The 26,575-nt window shown below is 41.4% G+C and overlaps 1 protein-coding gene across 1 annotated transcript in view; it reads right to left on the bottom strand.

Moving 5' to 3' along the window:
• The window catches only part of LOC104524757 (rho GTPase-activating protein 32), a gene marked incomplete at its 3' end in the record, with an annotated part of 81,991 nt that extends 59,500 nt beyond the window's left edge, over positions 1-22,491 (bottom strand). The window contains exons 1-4 of the mRNA XM_010167730.1: positions 22,394-22,491; positions 20,930-21,038; positions 4,289-4,380; positions 2,697-2,781 (exon numbers count right to left, since the gene is read on the bottom strand). Coding sequence (XP_010166032.1) covers positions 2,697-2,781; positions 4,289-4,380; positions 20,930-21,038; positions 22,394-22,491 — 384 coding nt within the window. The remainder of the gene's footprint in view (positions 1-2,696; positions 2,782-4,288; positions 4,381-20,929; positions 21,039-22,393) is intronic.
• Positions 22,492-26,575: the final 4,084 nt, after the last annotated feature.

The following is a 26,575-nucleotide window of genomic DNA, read 5'->3' as shown; positions in this document are numbered from 1 at the left end:
GATGCAACGTGTGTCTTGCAGGCCAGGAGCAGATAAGGTTAAAATACATTGCTGTTGAAAGCAGCACAGCAGAATTTTTCTGAAGAGAAAAGCATCCCAAAATGCACCTAGTTATGTTAAGGTGGTGCTAGGATAAGAAGACAAATCTTTTTTTAATACATCTCAGAAAGTTAATTTAAAACGATCTCATGAGGTGAAATGCCAAGATATTAATACCGATTGCACCATGAGACCATATTATAAGTGACATAAACGTTACAAAACAATCTGAAATTTGGCCAGGCTGTTAATAGACAGCATTACACAATTCCTGACGCAGCCAGATAATACTGCATTTCTACTATGCAAATTTTTAACAGTGAATAGATTTTGAAAGGAGTTTACACCCACTACCCCTCAAAGGCAACTTGGTAATTCACTATTAGGTGCCAAGCTGTCATTTACAAGTCACTTCAGCCTACTGCTATTCTCTAGTCTACCTTGTTAGCACAAAGGAGCCACCAAAAAAATGCCACTTGATTAAAATGTATGAGCCCTAGAGGAACCTATTTTTAAGTCTGTAAACTAATACTGCTGTTGTATTAATAGCTTTGCTTTATTTTACCATTAATACTGGTCTTCTACTAAGGAAATACTGCAATGCTTTACCCTTTTGTATTTCAGAAGCAAAGCTCTGTTCTTAAGATATTTTTATCCATATAAAGAAGTCATTACACCACAGGGATCTATCAGAAATCTTGCTTAGGAAAAGGAAGGGACAAGAGGCACAGAGCTGGCACTTAGGGCCTGATTCACCTTATTTAAGCACATGTTTTGCTTTAGGCACATGAATATTAAGTGTGTATGCTATTTCAGAGGTAGCAGTGGTGGAAACAGAGAATTGACCCTCCCAACACACCTTTCTGACAGTGCCTCCCCTGCTGCCATCATCCACTGTTCTCCTCCTGGCTTCACAACACAGACACTGTGAGAGAAAACAGCTCAGAGGCCTGACGTGGCCGAATACCCAATATTACTTTTTTTTTTCCTGGGCAGTGGGTGTTCTGCTAGTGCCAGAGGGCACAACCCAGAGTACAAGTGAGCAGGAGCATGGGAAGCTGTAGATGCAGCAATGACACCATAGAAATGAGTGCTAGACAGCACCAGCTCCTGCTTGTGGCAACTTCCCACCAGAACACGCTCTTTGGTTTGTCAGCAGAACTACATGAAGAAAATCTGCAAAGAATCTATTATCTGCTTTTCCTTCTCCCTCTCAGAAACACAAAAATCTCAGCATATCAACCCTACAAGTATGCCCTGCCATCCTTAAAACATTCCAAGAAATGCTTAAACCCACAAAAGAAGGAAATTATTTGTCTTCAAAGTGCTTTAAATACCAGTGCTGTGCAAAGGTTGTACTCTCCTTCCAGCCTGCACATTGTGCTGAGTATCTCTGAACAGTGGAAAGGAAAACTCAGAGCACTGCACGATACGAACAACACCTGCACGTACACAGCAACCTGCTCAACACCTACTCCAACATAAAACTCCTCTCCAAAATGACTGAAAAATTAGTGATGTCAAAACAGAAAATTACCAGGAGACTAAAAATAGGGACATAGATTAGTCACACTATTGCTGTACACAGAAATGGAAAATGAAGACAGTTTTGCTCCAGAAGAGTGAGGACTGCTCCTGTCTGCGTCACAGCCCATCTTCCAGAGACCTCGTTAGGCGCTGCTGTCCTCTCAAGCTCACTTTTTTGTCTCACTTGCTCTGCCTTTGTGCCTCTGTGTGTCTGCCAATGCACACACATCCCCTGCTCTGTAGAAAGGACCCACTTAGAGCCACCAAGTGTGAATAAGAGCAGAGACAAGCCCTGAGTAGGACCCAGACTCCTTCTCAGTCGGAATTTTACAGAGACAGAAAAAAAACAGATGCATAATTCTGCTTGCAAAACTGTCAAGTACGGAAACATGAAAGGCTGTAAATAATTCACTCTATATTACAGGAAATGTTTTACAAATGAAAAGGTTGTAACCTCTTTTTTGCTACAAGGCTGGCAGATGCTGGAGGCATTGCTGCTTCTCTAAGCGCAGAACAAAATGTTCCCTGTTTATGAGAAACGAGCAGCGATTCTTGGTTCTCAGCCCTCTCCGGTACCGCTCCATGAAAAATGCTTCTGCCTCTGTTTCCGAGGGATGGCTCACACGGGAGTGAAGCCTGCACGCTTCTAGAAATGCAACTCAGGCTGACTAGCAATTTCTTGTGTTCTGATAACACAGCTGCTGCAATGCACAATGCAGAGCTGAGATAACACGAAGAGGATGGCTAAATTTGAATTATTTAGATTTACATAAATACAGTCACGTAACTGTTTAAAGATACACACATATAAACCAAAAACATGCAGTTATTACAGATGACAATGACAAATGTTTGATGCAATCTTAAAACAGTCACATCAGTCAAATCCAGTGGAAAATAGATCAACTCCAACCTCAAAGGGGTGGCCACAAGGTTGAGTACAAATTCCAGCCCAGAACACAGAAGCAATTCCAAATAAAGAGACTCTACTGCTTTAATTTCTTATCATTAAACATTTTGGCAACAAACTAAACAAACCTTAGTGGAGGTCTCTCTACAGCCTCCCCCACCAGGTCAGTTGGCAGCCCAACACAATGATGTTTTGTATAGAAAGGAAATCTGAAACTCACCTGTATGTTGCCAAAGTCCACGTTCTCATAATGGAAATGTGCACATTCAGCCATCTTCGGGAAATGACCCTTTGTAAAGGATAACCTGAAGCACACCAAAAGCACACTGTCAGGTAGATACAAATCACTGAACCAACACTCAGCACCAACAACTCTTACAAAATGCAGTTACTGCTATAAATAATGAGGACTTTCTCATCCTAAAGCCAAGGGAACAGAGGGGTTTGTTGATGAGATGCACCAAAAACAGTGGAGAAAGGAATTGAGTGAGAAAGGAAAACTAAATTGCAAAGTGGCTTTTATCATTGAATCCTTAAAGAATTGTGTGGCATTTCAGCAACACCAAAGCCCACAGCTTTCAGAAATGGTGCAGGGAGAAGCCGCTCGACCTTCACAAATGCATTTTTGCAGTGCAAATAAACAGCCTTACACGAGACACGTAGGAAAGGAGAACTTTACCTGTGAAAGGCATCACAGCCCATCAGTCCCGGGTTGATGTATCTGAGGGTGCAGAACAAACGCTATTTATCCTTTGCCTTTTTAAAATTCAAAAGTGAGGCAGAATTATTCCCAAGTGTCTCCAGTGACAATGATGGCTGACGGGGAGATCCTCTGGCTCTGCAACATGCTCTTGCTTCTGCTGAAGCTATTATAGACTCCTATAGATATTTCTGGTGGTGAGCCAATGAGATTGTCATTATCTAGCTCTCTCTTCCCACGGGAATACAAGTGGGAAGTGAGATGCAGCATCTGGCTGCTCAGCACTAGAACAAAGAGCCATTTCCCTTACAGCATCAGAGCACTACAGAGAGGTGATCTGAATCAATCAATATTGGGGAGTTCTGGTCCTCATGTCAGCATTCTTAGCAAAGACAAGTCAAAGAATATTGATTACTTCTGATCCCCTTTGCGGGTTGGAGGTTTGAAACCTTAGCTGCAAGCATAATAACTTGGATTACATTCTCCGGGAGAGAATGAGAGAGAGAGAGAGTGTGTGTAAGGTCACATTAAAAAAAAATCTGGGAGATCAGAGAAGAAAAAATTACCACTAAACAAGAAAAATTGTGCAAAACCCATTCAAATGAAGAGGTACAGATCAGAATGATTTAAAAAAAAAAAAAAAAAAAAAAGGAAAAGAGAGAAAATATCAAATAAAAAATGTGTCTAGGCCACCCACTTGTCCTGGTTTAGCTTCCCCAAGCATAAGCAGATGGGAGAAGGATCTCATTTCTACATTGCTTGGGCTTCTCTTTAACGTTTTTTATATTTTTTTATTTTTTAAATTAATCAGTTTCAGGAAGAAATTACAAAAAACTAAAAATACAGAAACAGTGAGGTTCAAATCTCTAACAAGCTTGTATTCTACGGCCAGACACAGGTGAGAGAGCCAACAAAACTTCTCCTGCCCCTAGTTTTAGACTACATTAGCTACGATTTACTCTGTTTTGCATGGATTTTGGTTGCTCAGATGAAGATAATATCAAAAATTGTTGCCAAATGCCCTCGCTATATTGCAGCACAACAGCTAAAACCCAGGATAGCAAAACTAGAAGCCCAGCAAAGACAGGAAAATCAAAGAACACTGCTCTTACTTTTTTACATTCTTCACTTTCATACTTGCTGTGCTGCCACAGGTCCGGAGCGCCAGCTCCCCCGGAATGTCAGGGATATCTGCACCTCTTGCCTGCAAAAGAGAAGATAAAAAAGAAGCAAGGAATTAAAATTTGAATGCATGCTATGGACAACTGCCTGCTAAGCAGCAGCACAGGTATTCATACATGTATGTACGAACAGCAGCATATATACATGTATGTACAAACACGGCTCACAGCTCCTGTGTGCTAGAAGTTGTACTTCTGCCTTTTTAACAAGGAAACCTGAACCTCAGGATTATGACAAGAACTTGATTCTCTCTTCTGAATCATGCTACAGAGCCTTGCTAATTCTTAGTAATAACTGCAAGATCCAATAGTTTTTCAATACTACTTCTGGTGTCTAAAGAGGAGATTTCCAGAGGTAGGAGTCTAATATCCATTCCTAAATTCTATATTTGGACTCCTCATTAAGCACCTGGTTTTCCAAACATCTGTGCACTGAGATTCAGGCAGAGGCACCAGAAGAAGCTGGATAGCTCAAACAGTAGAAGAGGAAGTTAATGACAGAGCTGCTTATATGAGGGAGACTGGCTTTTAAAAAAGATGTTTGGAGCTATTGGTATAAGTGCATGAGCATATTAAAATTCCTTAATCACTAAAATTCATTGACTTTAGTGAGGCCAGAACTCCAAACTCCCTCTTTTTATTTGTTCTGTCATGCTTTCCCATCCTCCCCTTCCTCCAGCTGCTTTTCCATGAGCTGTGAGCTCTGCTGGGGTAGCATTCACCAGCACAGGGCACTCTCCAACACTCAGTACCGTGTGTTTCTCTTGCTGTGCTGTACCAGGCCACAAACTCTGGAGGAATGAGGGGTTTTAGGTGAGGCTTTATGAGGGGAGCAGTGATCAAACAGGAAGATCAGCACAGCCTTGACAGAGCAGAAGGAGAAAAACATGGTCCCTGATGCTGGCCAGGGACAGCTCATTAGTGATGTGGGTGAGACCAGTTGAACGACCTTTTTTCTGCTTTATACAGTGTGCTACAAAACTTGAATAATGTCCAAAATTCACTAATGCTCAGGCAAGAGGAAGAGATGCACTTCAGTGCTCCCTCTCTTACAGGCCTGGAACAAAAAAGTGTCCTATTAAATTAATTTTAACAATGACAGGAGTAAAGAGATGAGTTCCCTGATCCAGATCAGTCCCAGTGCTTCTAAGCTGGTCCATCAAAAGATCTCTGAACAGAGGCGATCAGTCCCAAAGAAGTTACACATAAGAGAATATAGCTGTAGACTGCAGTCTAAAATTTGGAAACAACTTGGTCCTCCCACCAAAACTGGAGAGTTGGACAATCACAATTGAAGCTAGAAACCCACATATGGGGCGAACAATGGGGGAATCTTCCTCATCCCCCTCCCTGAAGCTCTCATTTTAGCCTGACACGGGTCACATTTACATGTGCTTCACCACATCAGAAAGAGCTGCAGAAAAGAAGTCAAAACCACTCACCGTGCCTGTACTCATTAACCAACAGGAGCAGAGCTAGAGGGAGTGATTCACCTCATTCAGCTCCAGACACACACGAGCTACGCGGCTACAACTGGCTTATCTACCCGCAGCTGCTTTCAGAGTCACCAGAGATAAACAGGCGCTTTGGGTCCGGGTCACCTACTCCAGATAACTAGTTCAGGACAAGAGCAACCATGGCACAGGAGTATCTCTTTCTCCCTTGCTAGAGGAAATCCAGGATGACCCTGGCTCAGATGCATACACACACCATAGACAGCTGTATTCACCCAACCACCATCACTGTGGCTTGAGCAGAGCAGGATCTCTGCACCCAGACTAGTCCCTGCCATCTGCAGCACTGCTCTTGGAAAAGGAATGGTGCAGCAACGAGGAGCGAGCTGCTCCCTTCCAACAGTACTGGATAAAACTGAAACCAGGCCACTCGCTCCCCCCTTTGCCCCTGTCACAGCCCTGACCATAAGCAACGCTTTCACTCTGCTGTCCCACAGCTGTACCAGACGTGCACATCCACTCACTGAACTAAAACTAGGACAGTATTTATATCCTTAAATAAACCCATCCTTGGCTGACTGACTGTCACTGAGCACACAATACTAGAGTTTGTAATAGGACACTTGAGAGTCTCATTGGGAATTTTCACATTAAGAGGATCACCAATTTAATAAACCTTACAGGTCTTTTACATAAGAAAATAACTAATTACACTAATAAATGTGCCGTTCCTGTAAGCTGTTTCAGGCAAAGCTGGATGCATTTGCCTTAATTTTCTAAGGAACAGAATTTCTGTAGGAAGAAAAATAATTTTTCTTCTCCATCAGCACTAGAAGCTGATGGGATATAAAAATGGATAAACAAATCTGACAGAAAAACGTGGGCTTCAAGCCAGTTTGCAGCAGTGGGTGGAGACTACCTTGGATCTGACTCAAAGTAGCGTAGGCAAAACTCACACCTTCAGGAGACTTAAATGCCAGCATCTCTCTTTGAAAAAGTTGCATTATCCTCTTCTTCCCAGTTGAGTTACGTCCAAATCGTGCTAGAAGGAGCTCTCTGCTTCTCCCAACAGCAAGTATCCATTTAAATGGACTACAATGAGATGCAATGCAGTAATTAACTCTGGTTGCTTTTCCAAATAGATCTGAGCTCTTTGGACTCTGCTGCACAACAACATCTCATAAGTCTCACAATTGAGGAAAAAGGGCAGAATGGTGATCTTGTGCAAGTTAAAGTTTTCAGTATGAGGTACTGACACAAGAAAAAAAATGGTGAATAGATAGATAAGCAAACAAGAAAGTTGCTGTGATATTAGAAAGCATATTACTCAAAAATAAACTGAAACTGCTTTCCATTTAAACCAAAGATACACAGCCACAGAAAAGCACATTAAATTCACCACTAGTTTGTACCTGTTTTAATCCAAAACCCAGCATGCAAAGTGTCACCCTAGATTACCCTCCTCTCAAAACACAAACAAAACACTCCAAATGAGATTTGTCATCTTTTGTGCTTTGTGTCACAGTAATTTAATTTTAAAAATCATTTTGAAACAGTTGAATTATTTACATCTGAAAATTAGCTAGCTAGCATCACCAGTTGCTTCTCACTTCCTTATTTTCTATGCATTGCTGTTCTGTGGAAACATAGTAATTGCATAGCAAATCTGTTCATGCAAATTATTTATTCCAATTTTCACAGCTTAATGTCACTGCTCGATCAATCTGTTTTGGTCTGAAACTCGGTAAACAAATTAGGACTCAATTTAGAATGCAGTCTATTGGCTTCACCAGGATCCTCAGTCCTCCTGCGTTTCCATTCAAGGCTTTAGATTAACACCAGCCTCCTCCTGCATTTGTATTAGTAGCAGTTGGGATAATATTTGAGAACTTCAGTATTTTATAAGAGACACCTACATCGATTGCCAGGCAGGTAGATCCCACTAAAAGGTCTGCTCTAAGCAATGTTGGGAGAATGCCTGTTTACAGACATGATTTGGAAAACTTCAGTTCTGTGCTGTTCAGCACACAAAGCCTTCGTCATCAATAATTTATATCTCATGATTCCACTGCATAATATGAAAGAATTTTCTCCTAAAAAGTCTTACTGCTTTTATCAGAAAATATGTCAACCCGTCTCCCTCACATCCAGAAAGGTAACACAACTTGAAAATACACGTAAAATTGAAGAAAACAGTCCAGTGAACACGATGTGATAGTTTCCACCTTGGTATCCTCTATAGGGGTATGTATGGAACCAATGCAAAACCCCAACCCTCCTCCTACTGCCACAGACTTACACTGGATGCACAAGAAGAGAAGGAACTGTGGAATCCCACCAAGCTCCAGTAATCCCATAACTGGGAAACTGGTTTTCCCCAATGCTACTCTAACACCCCTGAGCAGATACCATACACAGGAACGGACACAACACAGGACTTGGCAGGTCAGCATGTACCCAGGCTACTGAATTCAAGTGGGATTTCTAAAGGTGGAAATTTACTCTTAACCCACAGTTAACACAAAGCAAGAGTAACTATTGTCTAATAGTCACATTTATGCATCTTCCTACCATCAATCTTTCACCGAGACCAGTTTGGAGGGACCAGATTGCTCTGGATTCTTTCAGCACATCGGCTTGTTTCTAAAACTGGCAGAGCTGATTCAAAATGCTAGTTGGTTTCCATGACAGTCTTTCCTTTACATCATCTTCATTTCCCCTCGATTTTCTTGGGGACACACACACACAAAAAAAAGACACCAATAAACTCCCCAGAGCTTTCCAAAACAACAAAGCTTTGTTAGAGTTTTACTTCTTCACTGAAGAACAGCAGGAAACAGCAATGTTGTTTCAGTAAAAGTCATTACTCTGTGGTGAGTAATCACTTACTTAACTTGAGCAGAGGATGAGCTGAAGTGGCCGGTCTACACAGTTCCATATCTGAAGTGGGTGTTTATGCACAAGGACGTCAACATCTTGAGTACCAACTAGCTACACAAAGCTGGCTTGGCAGTAGATTCTTTGCAGAGCTTACTTTGCCACGTTAAAAAGAAAGTGTCCTACAAAAATCCCTTGGTGTCTATGAGGTAAAAGATGGTGCCCCATTAGCACTGTCCTGCTCTTACCAGTTACTGCTCAAGAGTCAGCCTCAAGCACAATGAAAGGAGAAATCTGCCTCATCTCAGCTTCATACTCCACAGCCACTAAAATACTCCAGGGAAAGCAAACTCTACTCTCACTTTATATATTGTAACAACTGTCCTGGTTCTCCACAATAAATAAAACAACAAAGCAAAGCAAAAATGCTTTGTACTAAACTGGAAGTCACCATGTCTGAGCTACTACAAATGACTCCCAGTAAAAGGCTCCAGTTCTGCAGCATTCACCAGTCCAAGCACCAGCCCTAAAAGGGTTAAAATGCACCTGAGCACAGGAAGGCCAGGACCTCGTGTATGGTAACTGCTGAAGGTACAACAGTGCTCATATGATGGAAATGCAAGTATTTACCAAGTTCTTCATATTACCACTTTCCTTTGATTCATTTAGTGGATGCCAATGAGTTCCTAGGTATTTCCATCCAGGATACTCGTGTCCCTTTAACACATTTCAGCCACATTTTTCAAAGCTGCTTAAGATACTTGGACACATTTAAAATGAAGAAGCAATTGCATTCGGTTTATGTACCCAGGTCCAACAGTCACAGCTTAAACAACAGTATCTGCTCATTGTACTGTGGCAGCTTTACCTGAGAGGTAAAAAATAAAAACTACTCCCCCTGCAACTCTGTGTTTCCCAACTGAACACCTGCAGAATGAATATCCATGCCGCTCACGGTCTGAGCAGCAGAGAGCAGCACTGGCACATTTAATAACCACCCAGTGTAGGCAGAGCTGCAAACCAAGGACAAGCTCCTCTCCTCATACCGAGAGCCTTAGGTACCCATCTGGATTTGCAAAGTCAGCTGCACACCCTCACCAAGACAGCAGTCAGGCATCAGATAAATTCTGCTTTTGGGAGTGCAAGGGTCCAGCATACTCTGATGACAGCAATCCAGGCCACTGTGTGCAAAGAAACAGCTTCAAGATCCAACAGAAAGATGTTTTTCAGAATGAGAAACAGTTGAACCTTTTAAATTGTCTATTTTTTTAAAATCGAATTCATCACTTAGGTCCTTACCTAGTGTAAATTTCTTTATCCCTGTTGCAAAGAGAAAAGGAAAATGATTGCTGATGTGCCCAAGGAGAGCTGTAAGACTGACTGGCTCATGTGCGGGCAAAGCTCGAGGCCAGAACGGCTGGAGTAATTAGAAGTAGCGCTGACTTTTTAATTTAGCTCTCAGTTTGGGGACTGTGGAATGTGAGGGAACAGTTACCCAGTCTGACATGCTTTTAAAATCTCATGCTAAATGAGAAATGTAATAGAGGAAAGACAGGGAAAAAATGACAAGTGCTTCCAGTAGGGAAACTCTGAATCCTGGCTATGGACGTTCCTAATCCCATGCCTAAGAAATGTGCATTTAATAAAGAAGATACTTTAACGTGCATCATTCTTTTTGAGTTCAGGACTTTAATTCCATTTTCCACATTCCCTGTCAATGCTGAATTGTTCTAGCCAGTACATACTGCATGGCACGGTTAACAGTGAATTCTTCTCTTTCAAAAGACCACACAGGATGTGTTTTTTCTACTCACGGCTTTTCCCCTCCAAAAGGGGAAAAAAATAAGGAGAAGAACAAAAACCCCAAACTTTTAAACATTGCCATGAGCTGGCAAATTAAGGGAAACCTCTCATTCCTGAGACTTAGTATCACAGAGGAGTTAGTCCAGGGATCCATAGTTTAAAAGATCAGCCTGGAAAGAACAAAGAACAAATTCTTAACTATTCATCTACTGTGTTTTCCGATGAAGTTTGGTAGCTCACAGATCCGTGGGTAAAACCATCTGCAGCTCCCATGTAAAACAATTAACCTGGTAAGTGGAAGCCGAGACACAGCATAAGCAGCCTGGCAGCTGTATGAACCTCCTGTGGCAGTATTATTGTCACTGGGACCAAAATTCACCTCTGCTTTTATGTCAGGACAAGATGACCTCAGTGAGGCTTAAAGAGATGCACGGACTTGCACTGATTCGCTGCAGATGAATCGAATGCACCCAAAGGATGGTGCATTTCCAGCAAAACAGCCCCACACGTGTATTTTCTTCCAGGGCTGTCACTTGTTTTAGAGACAAAAATGGAGACACCAAGAAAAAATGAAGGGTTAGCTAGCGAGGAGAACATTAGCATGATAACTACCTGAGAGCTTTAAGTCTGGGTTTGCCATTGCTGTGGTGAAGCAGCAGTGAGATCGCCCCAGTCCCATTCACAGAGGCCTCGGGCAGGAGCTGCAGCAGCACAGGACATGGCCTCACATCATAGCGCCCTGGCTAAGGAATGGACTTGCTTTAAGAACAAAAATCCCACATACAATCCGCGTGGGAAAGGCAGCCAGGGTTAGAGTCCTTCTTCTGTACAGCTTACAAAATAAATTCTAGAAAAAAGCCTCAGAAAATAGAACATCCAGTGAGCACAATACTTTGATTCCTGTTCTTTGTTGGCTTAAAAAAAAAGCCCCAAAAAGCCCCCCCCCAAATCCCAGACCCTGTTTGATGCACAATTTCTATAGTCTGTTGTTTCACAGGGGGAGAAGGGGCTCCTAATCACGGCTGAGTTATAAAAGGACAAGCAGAGCTTTGGGTTGTTACAGTAGAAAGCAATTTCTCACCACACAAAAAACTACAGAGATTAATTCAATCTGAAACTAGCAAATACCCCTCTGGTAAATCCCCTGGCCATACTCAGTGATTATGCAAATAACAATGTTATTTTATAGGTATAAATCAGCTTAGGAACTGAGGAATTTTCCCAATGCAGTAGAAGAAATATTGGGAAGAAAGGGAAAGGGAAAGGGAAAGGGAAAGGGAAAGGGAAAGGGAAAGGGAAAGGGGGGAAAGGGAAAGGGGAAAGGGAAAGGGAAAGGGAAAGGGAAAGGGAAAGGGAAAGGGAAAGGGAAAGGGAAAGGGAAAGGGAAAGGGAAAGGGAAAGGGAAAGGGAAAGGGAAAGGGAAAGGGAAAGGGAAAGGGAAAGGGAAAGGGAAGAGAAAAGCCTGACATTTAACCCCAATATCTGAGTCAGTAAAATTAACATGAGTTTATATTTCTGCGTGTGAAGGCAACCTGGACTCAGCTTTTTGTTGATAAACAGAGCTGTTTCCAATGGCAGGAAATACAAAGCTGGTATATGATACACTCATTTTCCAAACCCTTATAACAACACAGTAATGTGAAGAATGTGTCTCCTTGTAACATACAATTTATACCATAAGCTGGCCATAAACTTCTGAACAACAGAACAAAAGAGTCAGTTCATTAACTTTGTGCAAGGGGAAGGCTTGGCCTGGGATCACACACCCTGTTCTGGCTGAGCCTCCAGCCGCTGCTCATGAAAACTGGGCAGGATTCCTCAAATCTGCCTTCCTGACCAACTGCCCAAAAACTCTGTCCAGCCTCAACGAGCCAGCGCTCTGAGCTGGGTTAGGAGAAGTGACACTAATATTTATGTTGGCAGATCTGAGGTGACAGTGCTCTGCAGCAAGGACGTGGTGTCACTCAGGTGAGGTCAGAACAGGACACTTGACATACGCTGCAAGAGCTGCAGGAAGGTCCTTCCATGCTGCTGGTCAGCAAAACCAGGAAGGTGAATGCTGACCTCTTCCTCACATCACCAAGAACATGAACTCTGCAGAAGCAGATGGTGAGACTCTCTGTCCTCCAAGAATGTTTCCTTGCACTCATAAAATTTTTACATAAAATCAAGTTTGGTTGTTTTTTTGTTGGTTTTTTTTTGCACTAAAGGTCAATACTTAAGGAAAAAAAATAAGATTGAGACACAGAAACAAAAACACATGCACAGAGAAAAAAATATAACAAATGAAGAAGCCATCGCTACACATTCATGCAACTGTAACACACCGGACTGGCCCAATTAAGAAACCAAGAACAATCAGCCACATACAAATACAGGAGAAAATGCTGTGCCACAAAGCAGCAATCAACAGCTACCACTTTGGATTCTGCAACCATACCAAAGAGCATCTTCAGATGTTTCCAAGCTGAAAATATCTGCTTGCAGTACAAGCCACAGAGCAAATAAGAACACACAGACTCTAAAACTTCTCTTACACTCAGAAGCAGAAGGCGCACCAGGAGTAGTGGCAGCCTGAGGGCACAGTTTCATGATAGCCTGAGCTTGAGAGGTAAAGCCAATTTTTTAAACTCCCAACCCTGATCCTTCAGCCCCAGGCTACTCTCTCCTACTTCCTCTCATTGCAGCTGCAACTGTTTTAGTGGCTACAGCACAAGTCCCTGAAACAATCCAGATTAGAAAGAAAGAGGAAAGCTGAACTTCTTTTGGCGGATTATTTTTAAATTAGATTAGCTCAGTGACTCACTTCCCAACTCTTCACTCCAGAATGTCTCTCACCACAACTTTCCCGAGATAATTCTCTGCAGCATGGCAGGTGGGAAGGAATAAGCAAAGACAGAAGCTTCTTAAAGTAGATTTCTGCAATGGGGAAGCCTGGTGTACTTTGAATCCACACAAGACCACATCCAGTCCCACGTGGATAACATGGAGTTGATAAACTTTGCCAATGTTATAGAGCACAGTGGTGATTTTCAGCCTGAAACCAACTCTGATGTCTCTTCACAGGAGGTCACAGCCACAAGCCTTTGGATCCTACACTAGTTGAGGAAAATTATCTAAATGAGACAGACTACAACTGCAAAAACCACAGGGTTTGCAGTCAGGATCACCTGCGCCCTCACAACCAGGGTATTTGATCAATACTAACGAACATCCCGCAGACCTACACCGACACAGCAGTGACCAACAGCAACGGAGCAAGGCAGAACTTCATGGAATGATTTCAATAAAAAAAATCAGGCTAACGATTAGCAACATCTCCAGGGAATTATTCATCACCTTATAATTAAGAAGGTTGAATCATGGCAAAAAAATTAATGCCTGTGACCTTCAGCAAGACAATATATACTCTGACAGGTTTTGTTTGTCTCCTGGGGTTATCCTGGGGGTGGGGAATGGAAGGGGATAGATGAGCAATCTACTGACAACACTTCAAAAACTGTTTTATCTTTTTTGTGTGTTGTAATTAAGAAGCAATTAATACTGATGAAAAAACCCCAACCACTTATAAATAAAAGACTCCTTTCCTTTCTTGGATGTTCCATCTTATTTTTAAGCAGTTGGGACTAGGGAAAAGTAACTGACAGATAAATAAATTATTACTTTTATCTCCCAAATAAGTACATTTCAAACAAATGTGGTATTTCTTACATTATGACAACAAAAGGTGTAAGAAGAGATCATCTTTGGAATAGGGTGGGAGGAAAAAGAGGCAGAGGGTTGTGACAATGTAATCCACTCTTGGGAGCTCATCTCACACCGCCGCTCAGGATCTACAATGAGTAACCTGGACTAATGACAACAGCATCACCAACACCAACCACCAGCACAGCATCACCCACCGTGCTGTCACCAACAGTCTGAGCCCAATCAAATCTAAAATGGGTGATAATTATCAAAGATACCGGGCTATGAAACTGTCTGAAACTGAACCTAAAATTCTATAACCTGAAACCCAAGAGATTCACAGACTGGTCATTCACAGACTAAGCAACTGCTGCACAGCTGCTGCTCATACCACGTACGCCACTGAGCCCAGTGGTTTACTCACAGTATTAGGCATTGCATTCCAGTGCCGGCTTCATCTTTTTAATTGCCACTATCCCCTACAACCATCAAAGAAGAAACACTAGTGCTGCCATTGAAATACACGACCCAAACATTTCAGGTAGCAAGACACTGTATTTACTGATGTGTATGGGATTCACTTTGGAATAGATAAGATACGCAGAATGCAAAATCAGGGTGCATTAAAACCGGTGAACAACAAACTTTACTGATCCAAATTTACTTAGCAAATTCTAAATAATTCCTTCTTTGACAAATATTGCATATACATAGATTTTAAAATAGAGATTTAGAAAATGTGATTTTTTTCCTCCTCGATCAACACTGTATTGCAAGAGTACATACACTGTAAAGAAAGTAAATGTAAGTGGAAACAATTGCTTCTATAGCATCGCCAATGAAAATTAAATGATTACTATAAATTAATACTTACTGCCAAAAATACAGTATCCATTCTGGTTTAATTGAATTCATTGAATTGGCAAACTCAAACACAAGCCAATGTGCCAATTAAGTGATTGTCTCAATTTTCAAAGATTCTCAGGGACAAGCTTCATGCTGGGAGTTAGCCTGTGAAATAAAAATGACTCTCTAACCAAGAGGGAGAGGGAGCAAAAGAACCATACACAACAAGAATACCTTGCCAAAAGCTTAACGAGGGAAAAAAACACTTGATTCATGCAGCAATAACAAGGAAAACAAGTTGTGTGAATGGAAAATTAAATATAGGTTACTGGTGCAATGCCAGACCAGAACTGTTTTCACCAAAATATTATTACAGCCTGATGACTGCTTGGTGTGCTGTGTGATCATTTGTCTCATCCCAACGCCTGTATTGTCCACACTATCCAGGATCCCATTCCTCTCCCACCCTGATCTTTGTTGTAAACGGTGCCCTGTGACCTATCTGCTACTCCAAGCTGCAGTGATTCACGTGAAAATGCTGCTGGACAGAGCGGACAACACTACAGTTTCTGCAAGATTAATACAGGAGATTTACTAACCCGGGCAAGTCAAAAGCTTGAGAGCTCTCAGCAGCACAAACCCAACCTCCAAACTTCAAGGTAACATTTTCCACAGCATTTAAGAAATGCCATGACTCGTAAAGCCTTAGAGCCAGAACCTGGAGCAGCTCAGTGAAGAAATATCTCCAGTCCAGTTCCAGGGAACTGTCCAAGTCATTCAGAAAAACAACAGAAAAAAAACCCACCAGAACTGCAGCTTCCTATCTACCAAACCCTGGTCAGGACTGACACACTTAGAAGCATGCCTGATGTCTTCTGAATTAAAAACCAACCAACCAAAAATAATTCCAAAAGAAGCCCTAAGTACTCCCGTTTTTTTGCATCTATTCTTGCAGAAGCCACAATCAAGATCTGAGGCAGCACTGGGCTAAGTGCTGTACAAAGAATGAGAAACAAATCCTGTGCTGAGGAGAGCGAAACCTTTCTTTAAACCTTTACAATTCACTAAACTCTACACACTTTTATAAATGGTATTTAAAAATAGTTTTCTCCTCACTCATGTCCCAGATTTAATAGAGTGATATATTGAGGTCTCATTAAAAAGCTTTTATTACCCTCACAAGCCGTGGTACGTTACCTGATCTAGTATCAAACGCTGAAAATACTACAGAATCCATCTGACCTGATATAAGAACTAAGATTATTCCAGGGACTTCACAGGACAAGGTCTGACCTCTGTGCCTTTCTAAAACATTTAGAGGTTTGTATTTTTCCTGAGAAAATTCCACCAGCATAAACCAAAAAAGATTGTGTGTACCAACTGCCAACTACCTGCCTTCTTGTTCCCTCCTGCATTTGGCAAATTCAAGGATTCACAATAGTTTCCCATCAGTAATTTAGAGGTTCCTGTATCACAGCTTTTCTAGGTAACCTGGTTATCAACTAGTAACACTTGGGGATACCACAGGTTTCATCTCAATAACCTCATTATGGACAATAATAACCTCATTATGGACAATAATAACCTCATTATGGACTTGGAGATCCTAAAAGCTACTGTTCAGAGGTGCCCCAGGGTGGGAAAGGCTGAGTTCCTCAAGGTGAAGAACTCTTGGCCACCTCCAGCCATGATCTTCTCATTAATTAATCCCTGCAGACATTCACTGTAGGTTGTGACAGGTATCAGGATCATCACCTGTATTCTTTTGCTCAGGGCACTGTGGAAAAAATCTCCCAGTAAATAAAACTACCACAGCTTTAGGGATTCATATTTTAAAAGTTTCCAGAGCGGGAAGAAGCAGCAGAGACTGCAGAAAAACAGACATTTTCAGAAACACACAAAGTTGGATATATATACACACACACACACACACACACACACACACAAAAGAAATCCCATTTCTAGCTTTGGAGTGAGTATATTCACTTTCTGTCTAGTGCCTGTCAGGTTAATGCAGCTTCAGGTGGTATCTTTCTGTGACAGCACAATTTCAACAGGGTGCATAAATAAAGATTTTTATATTGATCTCACTGTTGTAATCCTGCTTCCCCACAAAATTTAGGGAAATGGAAGAAAAAAGCAACATGGACAGAGCGAGTTGTGTGTCTGTGAGCACACCGGTCTGCTGGGGGGAAAGGTTGTTAGCACACTGCTTGTAAAAACTGCAACTTACTGAACTCAAGAGGTGCTGAGAGCAAGTCAGATGGTCAATACCGTAAGGTAAACATAATATTAAGTACAAATACCAATTTATGCTAAAGTTAGTGACAGGCTGTTTTGTAGGCTTGTATGAGAATCATTAAATAAAGGCTCTTTCGCAACTTCATTTCTTGTACCACAGAAATAGAGCACTCCTCAGGACCTTACAGGGAAAACATACTCCTTTCCTTTAAAATAACATTACTATCCCATGTATGTTAGAAAATCCATATACTGCATTATTACTTGGCTCAAATACAGCTTTTCATGCCTACAACTCAGAAGTGTTCTACAAAGAAAGTCAATACCATCAACTGCATTTTCCAAACTGGAGCAGAGAAAGAAAAGAAGCAGCATGTGTGAAGGTTACCCAGCAGGGCAGCAGCGCCGTGGGAATAGGAGCCTGAGACACTGAGAAAAATGGTATATCTAATATCTGCAAATTCTAAAAATACAGAACATGAGCCAGGGGAGGAATACAAAATATAGCAGCCCTTGAGGACTACGCCAGCAGCTGTCTTCTTATCTAACCCCTGCAAAGTCGGTCCATCTACTGCTGCATCTCATTCAGCCTGGTTCTCAAAATCCACAGCGCAGGATTTCATAACTACTATGAAGTGTCAAGAACCACCAGAAGCACCCAAACAAACCAGGTCTCCGATACAAAATCCCTTGCCTTTCTGCTAAACCACAAACAAAACACAAGTATTTGTAAAAAGGAGGTGAAAGGAAAAAGAATATACATTAAAAAGACAGTAAAATAGTATCAAACAAAGGACACAAGCTACTCAGGTACCCAGAATTAACTGGCAAGGGCAGAAATATTAAAAATAGGGTTCCTGCCCTACCTTATATTTACAGTATAGGGGGACACTCAACATCCACACACTTAAAAAGATCTTTAGTTTATTTCTTGTTGAGAAAAACCTCTGGAAAGAAAGCACTTATATAAATTAATAATAAGCACTTTGCAATATATTGTGGATAAAAGAGGGGAGGGAGAGTAGGGACGACTTGTATACGTTCATTTAACAGTGAATGCGTAAATTGCCTTCCCCAAAGTACAAAAACATGTACAAAGCAAAGTTCCAGAGACAAATGAAGAAGCATCACCGGTCTGTTGGCTGTGTCAGAATTTCCCAAGCTCTCCTCAGTGTTGCTGGTCTCAGCATTTGCTCACCTGGCAGAACGTGAAATTCATTTCAAGTGACAAAGCCTCACACCCAGCTGGGTCTCCAGTTGTCTGCCACAGGAAGCAACGGAGAGAACAAGACAGCTCTGTCCAACTTCCCCAGGCCCCTGCAGCCTCCATTCCCCAGAGCTTGAAACAGCAACAACAAAGCCTGAAATCTGCAACTTAAACAACTACTAACCAAAAATTCAATGTATTATGCCACTGTGAGAAACTCACATACAGTGCAAGGAGCACGCTCTGGGAAAAGGCTAAACCAGAGGCTGCTAAAACTGCAAAGTGAGGGAAAAGAGCAAGGAAAAAAATCTCAAGGCTTAAAACGATCAGGAAAAGGACAGAATATAGTAGATGCACTGGTTCAACAGCAAATAGAAAGTGACAGTGTTGAACACTGTCCTGTAAATATTTACATCTTGTAAATATTACCTGCTGACTGGACATAGGGCAGAGGTTGAAAGTGGAAATTTGATTCACTTAACACAGTAAACAGGAGCAAATGAGATGTTTCAACCCATTTACAAGTTATTCAGAAGACCAGGAGGTCAGAACAACGCTGTAAGCACAAATCCAAGCCATTATAAATACATGTTCAGGAGCTTTACGTGTAACCCTGTGCTTCATCGTACCAAATCACTGTGCACCAAATCTTGTATGTGAATTTTCTGCTTTATCATCCTCTAAATCTCTGTCTTACAGCCACCTGGACTGCCCAGTTTTTATATTGCTGGCACAGAGCTGTGCAAGAGGACATGTTCTAAAAAGTGAATTAATAGTTAGCACAGAGATAGGAACATTATGCATAGGTGTAGGTTGTGGTACAGAGCTGAGCACTGAACAATGTCCATGAGCACAACAGCCTTGATGAGAACAGGGCAAGTATCAAGCCAGAAGAGGTGAACCTTTCCTCCACTGTAAATCAACAATGGAAAAGCAAAACAAACCAAAACAAATGAGGTATGCCAGGTAACTTGTGTTACAGGTGGAGATGCTGACTGACAGCCTGATGTTCCTGAGACACACCTGGAGGTTACAGACAGCTCAGTGTCACACCGTGATTCACACAGGACTCCTGGCTCTAGGGTGTGAAGAAGCACCGTGCACTGGGAGCAGGCACTGCCCAACACTGATTGTTAACAGACAGTGCCCTCAAACAGGCAGCACCAGCAAGAACTACTGGCCAAGGTGGAGAGAAGGAAAAAAAAATACCCACATATGAGAAAAAAACATACTCAGGAAGTGACAACTGCAAAAAGTCAGAGTTATCAGTGGATAAGCAAGGAGTCAAGCGGGGTGACGAGCACAGAAAATAGCAGCAGACAAAAACGCTGGTGAAGCCTAAGTTTGGGGATGGTTTCTTTGGCTTGAAAATAAAGTTTGGAACAAAATATTATCATTGTATTATATGGGGTTTGATGATGCTTTTAAAAGAGTAAAACACAGTAGTTCCCTTTGTTCCTCTGTTTAAAATTAAAATAAATTCCTGGCTGTAGGGAGTTTATCACCTACATGTTTTCTGAACGTTGTGTGAAGAACAGTTAACCCAAAATCTATTTCGCATGACCCAGCCAGATACTAACGCTGCTTTAAACTGTGCTCTCCTGGAATATTCAGACCTTCCCCTGTCCAAGGTCTGCTGCAGATGGTAATTTCCTTTTCAGCTTACTACGCTAATGAGGCAATTTAGAAAATCTGAAAATAATGAGGAAGATACAGCTCCCAGACACTCCTATACTGAAACAAGGCAGGTCCAGCTCCTGTGAGGTACGATAACTTCACAAAACCACCTAATCAGATTGCCCTGTTCGGCTGCTAATAACACAACATCTGACCTTCCAAGCTCAGCAAATGTTCGAGGGAGCTGGGAAAGTCGAACTGCAGGTACTTTACTTGCTCATTTAAAAAGAAAACAAATAAATCAAGGTAACACAGTTGTCTGTGGCCCACTGTCCACGTGTATTGCCTTCTGTGAGCCTAAGAACAGCACCTCTGTGATGGCTTTTCTGCAGTTCTGTTCCCCCAGATGCTAGGTGAGTTTTCAGGCTGCTGTTTTATTTCTATTGACTTAGCCAGCATTTTGCTAAAATCTTACTGTTCCACAATGCTGCATGCTTCGAAGAGCATGTTTTTACAAGAAGTTCCCTTCATGCTCAAAATCTTGCTGAAAAAAGAGGTTAATGCAGACTGAAAATCATTGTGACATTATAGACCTTTTAATTGGTTACTAGACCTGCTTTGGGGCACGTATTAATAGGGCAGGAGCATTATGCACTCTCCTTCTCTCTCTTTGACAAACTGCCAGAGGAAGGGAAGTATTTTGGTCTTGTGGAAAGTCCTATGCAATCCATTTGAAAACCTGAAACTCAGGGAATATAAATCAATGTGTAACTAAAATACGAGAGTAGATTGTTCAGAACCGAGCATGATGCACACAGAAGATGCAATGGGATGTCTTACCATCGCGCTGAGAGTCTCCTCCCAGTCTGGCCTCTCTCTGGGATGGATGCTTCGCTGAAGCTCTGGCACAAAGTCATCTTCTTCTGTATGTACAGAGGACTTCATCATTCTGGAAAGGAGAACACGGAGGTTTGATGCTCAGTGGCCATTTCTAGGTAATCTTGCATACAGGCTGTTATGGTGCTGAGTTATGTGGCTCATATAACAACATAAATGCTTTTATAAACCCAGAAATCTAACAGACTTCCAAGTTTCTCTTACTTCCTCATTATACAAGCAGGACAAGAGTGCAAATCCGATAGAGAGAGATCTGCACTTCCTCACCAATCAATGGATGATTTTGTTTAATCACTGCACAATCTGCAAGTCTTAACACACAGAGAAATGCAAAGGAGCAATTTTCAGTCCATTTCAAAATAGTTCCTTCTATTGCCCAGGCAAACAACATTAGCCTTTTAAGAAGAAACACATTCGATTCCTTAGTTGTGTCACTGCATGTTTTGCCTAAAACAGAGATAGGAGTGTCCATATCTTAGCCTGAATTCACATCCCACGGCTGAGCCATCAGCCCTCACAGTTCTCGCTGATCCTATCTGAGGGGTGAGCACCTTCAACCGCCCAACTCTGCAGGGATGCGCTCAAACCAGTCTCATTTTTATCAAGGTAAACTTGTCTTCAGATAAGGAGCCGTCTTTCAAATACCCTAGGAAGTATATTTCAAGCCAGACAGAGATCAGAGGCTCAAAATCAAAATTTAATAAGTATTCCTAAAAGCTTCTCAGCCATGTTTATGACAGCTGTGCCAGAGAGCTGTTATCCACTGCATCTGCAGGGCGTATACATGTGCCTTTGTGGAGATGACGGCACAGACCTGAAGTACCAATGGCCTGCTCCAAGTCTGGTATGATCCATCCTGTTTTCATTAAACATGACATCCAGGCAGGCTTTTATTTCATTAATAGATCACCAATTATTTATTTAGGATAACCATTTTGATGGAAATAAGAAAAGCTCTGTGTGTAAAATCACATATTTAAACTAGTAAATTCTTTAAGCATTTGCCAGACTTGTATAATGGAATATTCTACTACTGATGGAAATTAAATACTTTGCCACAAGTACCACAAAAATACTGGAAAAGATAATGAAGATTTTCTAACACAATTATAAACATTTGAGAACTGTCTGTGAACCCTTATTAATCTTTAATAGTAACTATTTAATTCCATGCCATCTGAGACGAGACCAAGGAAGGCTGAGGATGTTACAGGTAATATTAGTCCTTTCTGTATTAAGTCTGGTGGATTTTTCATCCCTGCCCCTGATCTGGATGAAGGAAAACAACCTTTGTGAATGAGCAGTGATGAAATACGGGCAGAAGAAGGGCTGGGAAGGGGAAAGAAGAGGAAGAAAAGCAGCAACTCAAGACATTCTCCTTTTTTACACTGTTTCAACTGACTTTACAAGAACTCTGCATTCTCAGGGGTGACATGGAGAATGAACCGGACACTCGGGGTCCCTGGGAAAGCTGTCATGGAGAGACTCGGAGGACTGGCATCCATCTGCAACAACACATTGAAGCATCATTTCTTCATACACCCTCAGCTCATCTTCTGGACTTTCTACAGGAACTCAGCCTTTCATTGTCACAGACACAGCCCCTGGATTTTGTTGGGAGCCCCATTATAAGCCCCAAAATGAGAAACCGATGACAGTGTAACTGGGTGTACTGGGAAAGGATCATCAAAAATTAAAACCTTAGAGCCACCCAGCTGGGGGCAGGAGCTTTCCTGGCAGTCAGACATTGCAAGTTTCCCTGGCCTCACCCCAAGACAACTTGGAATATTATATACATATATATATATATGTATAAGCTTATGTACACATTTTATATGCATGCATATTATGTATATTTGCCATTATTTTAATTTATAGAGCAAATAAATAGCACAACATGCATATGTCTGATTCACCACACATGTCAAGCTGTAACAAGACTAATTATCTTGTTTCTGCCACGGATTCTTTTTCACAGGAGGGGAAAATACCTAGAGTCCCACTAGCACTTACACAAAACACTGACACATGTATTTTGAAAACATTAAAGGCCAAACAGATTAAAGAAGCTGCTCTGTTCTATAAAACCTACATTTGGCTATTTCGTGGGAGTTGTAAAGGACTGAAAATTCACTACAAAATTTAATAGTAGCCTTAAGAAAAGAAATACAATTTTACTTCAAATTCCACTTCTTCAACTGCTTAGCGGCTCTGAATGCCCTTCAAATGAAAACTGACACTATTATATTAATAAAAGTTCTGGCTGTACAGAGGCCATTAAGCAATCTCTCTTCAGATGAATGAACCTTTCTTCATTGTAAATTGAGAATCAAATGTACTGGAACAAATGTTTACAGGACATTTCACAAAAGGCACAGCCCGCATTCACACCCATTCTTTAACTTCTCTGGTAGGTCAAGTTGATGAATTTCAAGTCAGAGCTTGTACATTTGTATGTGATACAATAGTATCAAGAAAATATCTAATGTCCTTTTCCATGTTCTCAAATCCAGTGTGCTGGTCCCATCATTTATGGCTTATCAGGAATTAAAACATTTCAGTACTGCTCTCCTGACCGGGCTCCTCGTGGTCCTGCCTTACTGAGCATTATATCCTACCTGCACACAGGAAGGAGCACATTGCAGTGCCTCACGAGGCAGAAGGCACCCAGAACAGGTGATCACAGGGGCTTTATAGGATGAGTAAATTAATATTCAGCTCCATGGCCATAAACTCTACAGTTACTGTGAGTTACTAGTATTGTAAATATTAAATGCTACTTCCACTAGACAGTAACTTTCCCTATGGGTTTGAAAGAGTCCCACATCCACAAACATCAAGTGTTTGCACTCTTCTGTTTGTGCAAGAAAGAAAAAAAAATCATAAAAGGGGGGTTTGTGGAAAGAGCTCCTTAAATTAAACAGGGGAGGAGAGAGGACAGAAACTTAAAAACATTGTGGGATTCCTACAAGAAAGCTTGTTCCCCTGATTTAGGTTCTTTGGCACATACCATGTCCCAGTGGTAGACCACAGCGGTAGGAGTACCACGATTGTCATGGACTTTGATGTCATCTAGATGCTGATGACACGCAGATCAATAGCTCTCCTCTTGGAGGACACGAGGGTGTTGACAAATTACTTTCAGAGGTGCCTGATGGTTTAAAAGCCAAGTGCTAGCATGGAAGCATGAAGCATTTTCAGTGTCAGACTCCTCACATCAGATAGTTAATTGTCTGCTTGACAGATTCTCATTTTGGACTGGCTATATATTTTCTAAATTAAATGCCAAGTGTGATCTTTAGGTTGTGCTCCCCCCATGGGGACATCAGGCATTTCAGCTTTCCTTGTTGCTTCTCCCTCAAATGACTTCTTTCTGACCTCAATTTAGGAGGTGACGGCCGATGATAGCTGATTTATTAGTTTATTTTTTTATTTATACAGCAGTGGTGGTGTACCTGGAGATTTCTCAGCCAGTGTAAAAGCACAGCTCTGCTCTGCAGAACCAACAGTTCACGAGGATTTACAGCTCCACAGAAAGAGAGAGCAGCAGAGACAGCAGATCGCAATCAGAACAGAACTGTGATGTGGTGCTGCAAGTCCAAGAGGCACAAGTAGTGCTGCTGGGCACCGCCACGAGAACCAGCAAGGTATTGTGTAGACAAATGAGATCTGGGTTTACTTTAGGCTTCAGGACTTCACTACAGGTGAGCCACAGTGCAGAAACCTCACACTAATGCTGAGCATATTAACCCTTCAAGGCACAGCAGCACAGCCTGGATGCAGCAGCCCTGTCTCTCCTGATGTAATCAAGTACAGAGTTTCCACAATTCACTCCCATAACTCAATCACAGCGTGGAAAGGTCAAGTAACAGTGAATCAATCGACAGAGAGATACTTTAAAAACTCTGCTTTAGAGGGTTTAAAAATACCTTGATCAAGATGAGGAGACACAATGCTACAAGGAAAAAAAAATATGTAAAGAACTGCAGATGTCACCATTCAATATGTGACCGCAGAATTAAGACAACTCTTCCATCATATGGGTTGCCCCTTATCACCATGAGGAAAGGTAGAAAAATAAGGAAGCAAGAAGTGAGATTTGTCCCAAAACTTATAAACACTAAGGCAAGAAGCTGGAATCAAGAGAGAAACACCAATACATCTTCACCTCTGACCTCAAACTTATACTACACACACACCACACACACGCACACACACACACACACACAACGCGTCATGAGATGGAAGAAACCCAAAATGCACATCCCATCACCCAACCCAATTTTCCAAGTAAACTCTGTGTCCATGAAATTAAAACTGATACAGTGGAAAGGAAGAAAATAATCATGCAATATGGAAAGCAGAGATAGCTCAGGAGCCCCAGGAAAAACGAGACAAGAGATGGGAATGGAAGGCTGTCAGTGCTGACCTGACAGAGGATCTAACTTCCTGTGTTTTAAATCAGCATTGTCACCACCTTACTGATGACGTGACGTTCATCTGTATTATATTAAACAAGATTTCTGAAGTCTGTCTCAAGGATCACACAAAATAAAGACAGAAAAGACCTACAAGGTCAGCTTCAAGCACACCTCAATAAATAAACAAATGGTAAATGGATTGTATTTAATCCTTGACCACAAAATGAAAACCTGGCATAACTAAATGGTTTACTGTGATTGATTCTACAAAGTTGAAAGCTGTTAATTACTATTTTTGATGGAAGTTCATAGTTGAGGAGCCAAAATTCAGTTGTTTGGGAAGCCACTGCACAAGCAAAATTAATAGAGTAACAGTATATTACAATAAGAGAATATTTCAAAATCACCTGAATGAAGTATCATTCAAATATCAGCAATCACAAACCAAATTACATTTCTCTGAATTACTTTATTCACTACCTGTGCTAATTAGGAGGTATTTAGTGCCTAGTTTTAAAAGGTTAGATCAGTGGGTTTCATCTTGTGATCTGTGAGGGTCTGAGAACTACCAGTGTGGGTGAGCAGAAGCTGAAAAAGAACCGAAAGGTCATTGCTGCTCTGCAGCTATTTAGTGAATATTCCTTTCAAGGAATGTCGCTTTGCAGGCAAATCTGCACATGTGCCCAGATAAAGGAGGCAGGAAGTCACCAAGCCAGGGGAACAGAGGTCTTAACACAGTCAGCACTATTGCAAAGACACATCAATTCAATTTTACCGATTGTGATTGTTTTCAAAAACAAATCAAGTAAAGCTCCAAAGATTGGTTGGTTGGTTGGGTTTTTTGGTTTGTTTGGGTTTTTTTGTTTGTTTGGGTTTTTTTTTTTTTGCATTAACCTTTCATTTAAGAATATACAACATTAGAAAAACATATTTTTAAAGTGAATTTTAACTAAAGACCTTTTTAAAATCAGCAGTCTCACTTGATTAATTTTTCTAAATGCCAGAGTGGACACATTAGCCCTTCCACTGTTAATATATTGCTACAGAGTGAAGCAGACAAGGTCAACAGTACTGCAGAGATTAATTAACATATTGGTTTCTTGCTCTGTTCCAACTCTCTGGACATGTTTTAATACAAGCTCAAATACAGTCAGACAGTTAAGCTATC

This window comes from Antrostomus carolinensis, unplaced genomic scaffold (genome assembly GCF_000700745.2).
Source record: "Antrostomus carolinensis isolate BGI_N321 unplaced genomic scaffold, ASM70074v2 scaffold22465, whole genome shotgun sequence".
In the NCBI taxonomy this organism is placed as follows: Eukaryota; Metazoa; Chordata; class Aves; order Caprimulgiformes; family Caprimulgidae; genus Antrostomus; species Antrostomus carolinensis.
This window is presented reverse-complemented; position numbering and strand designations above follow the sequence as displayed.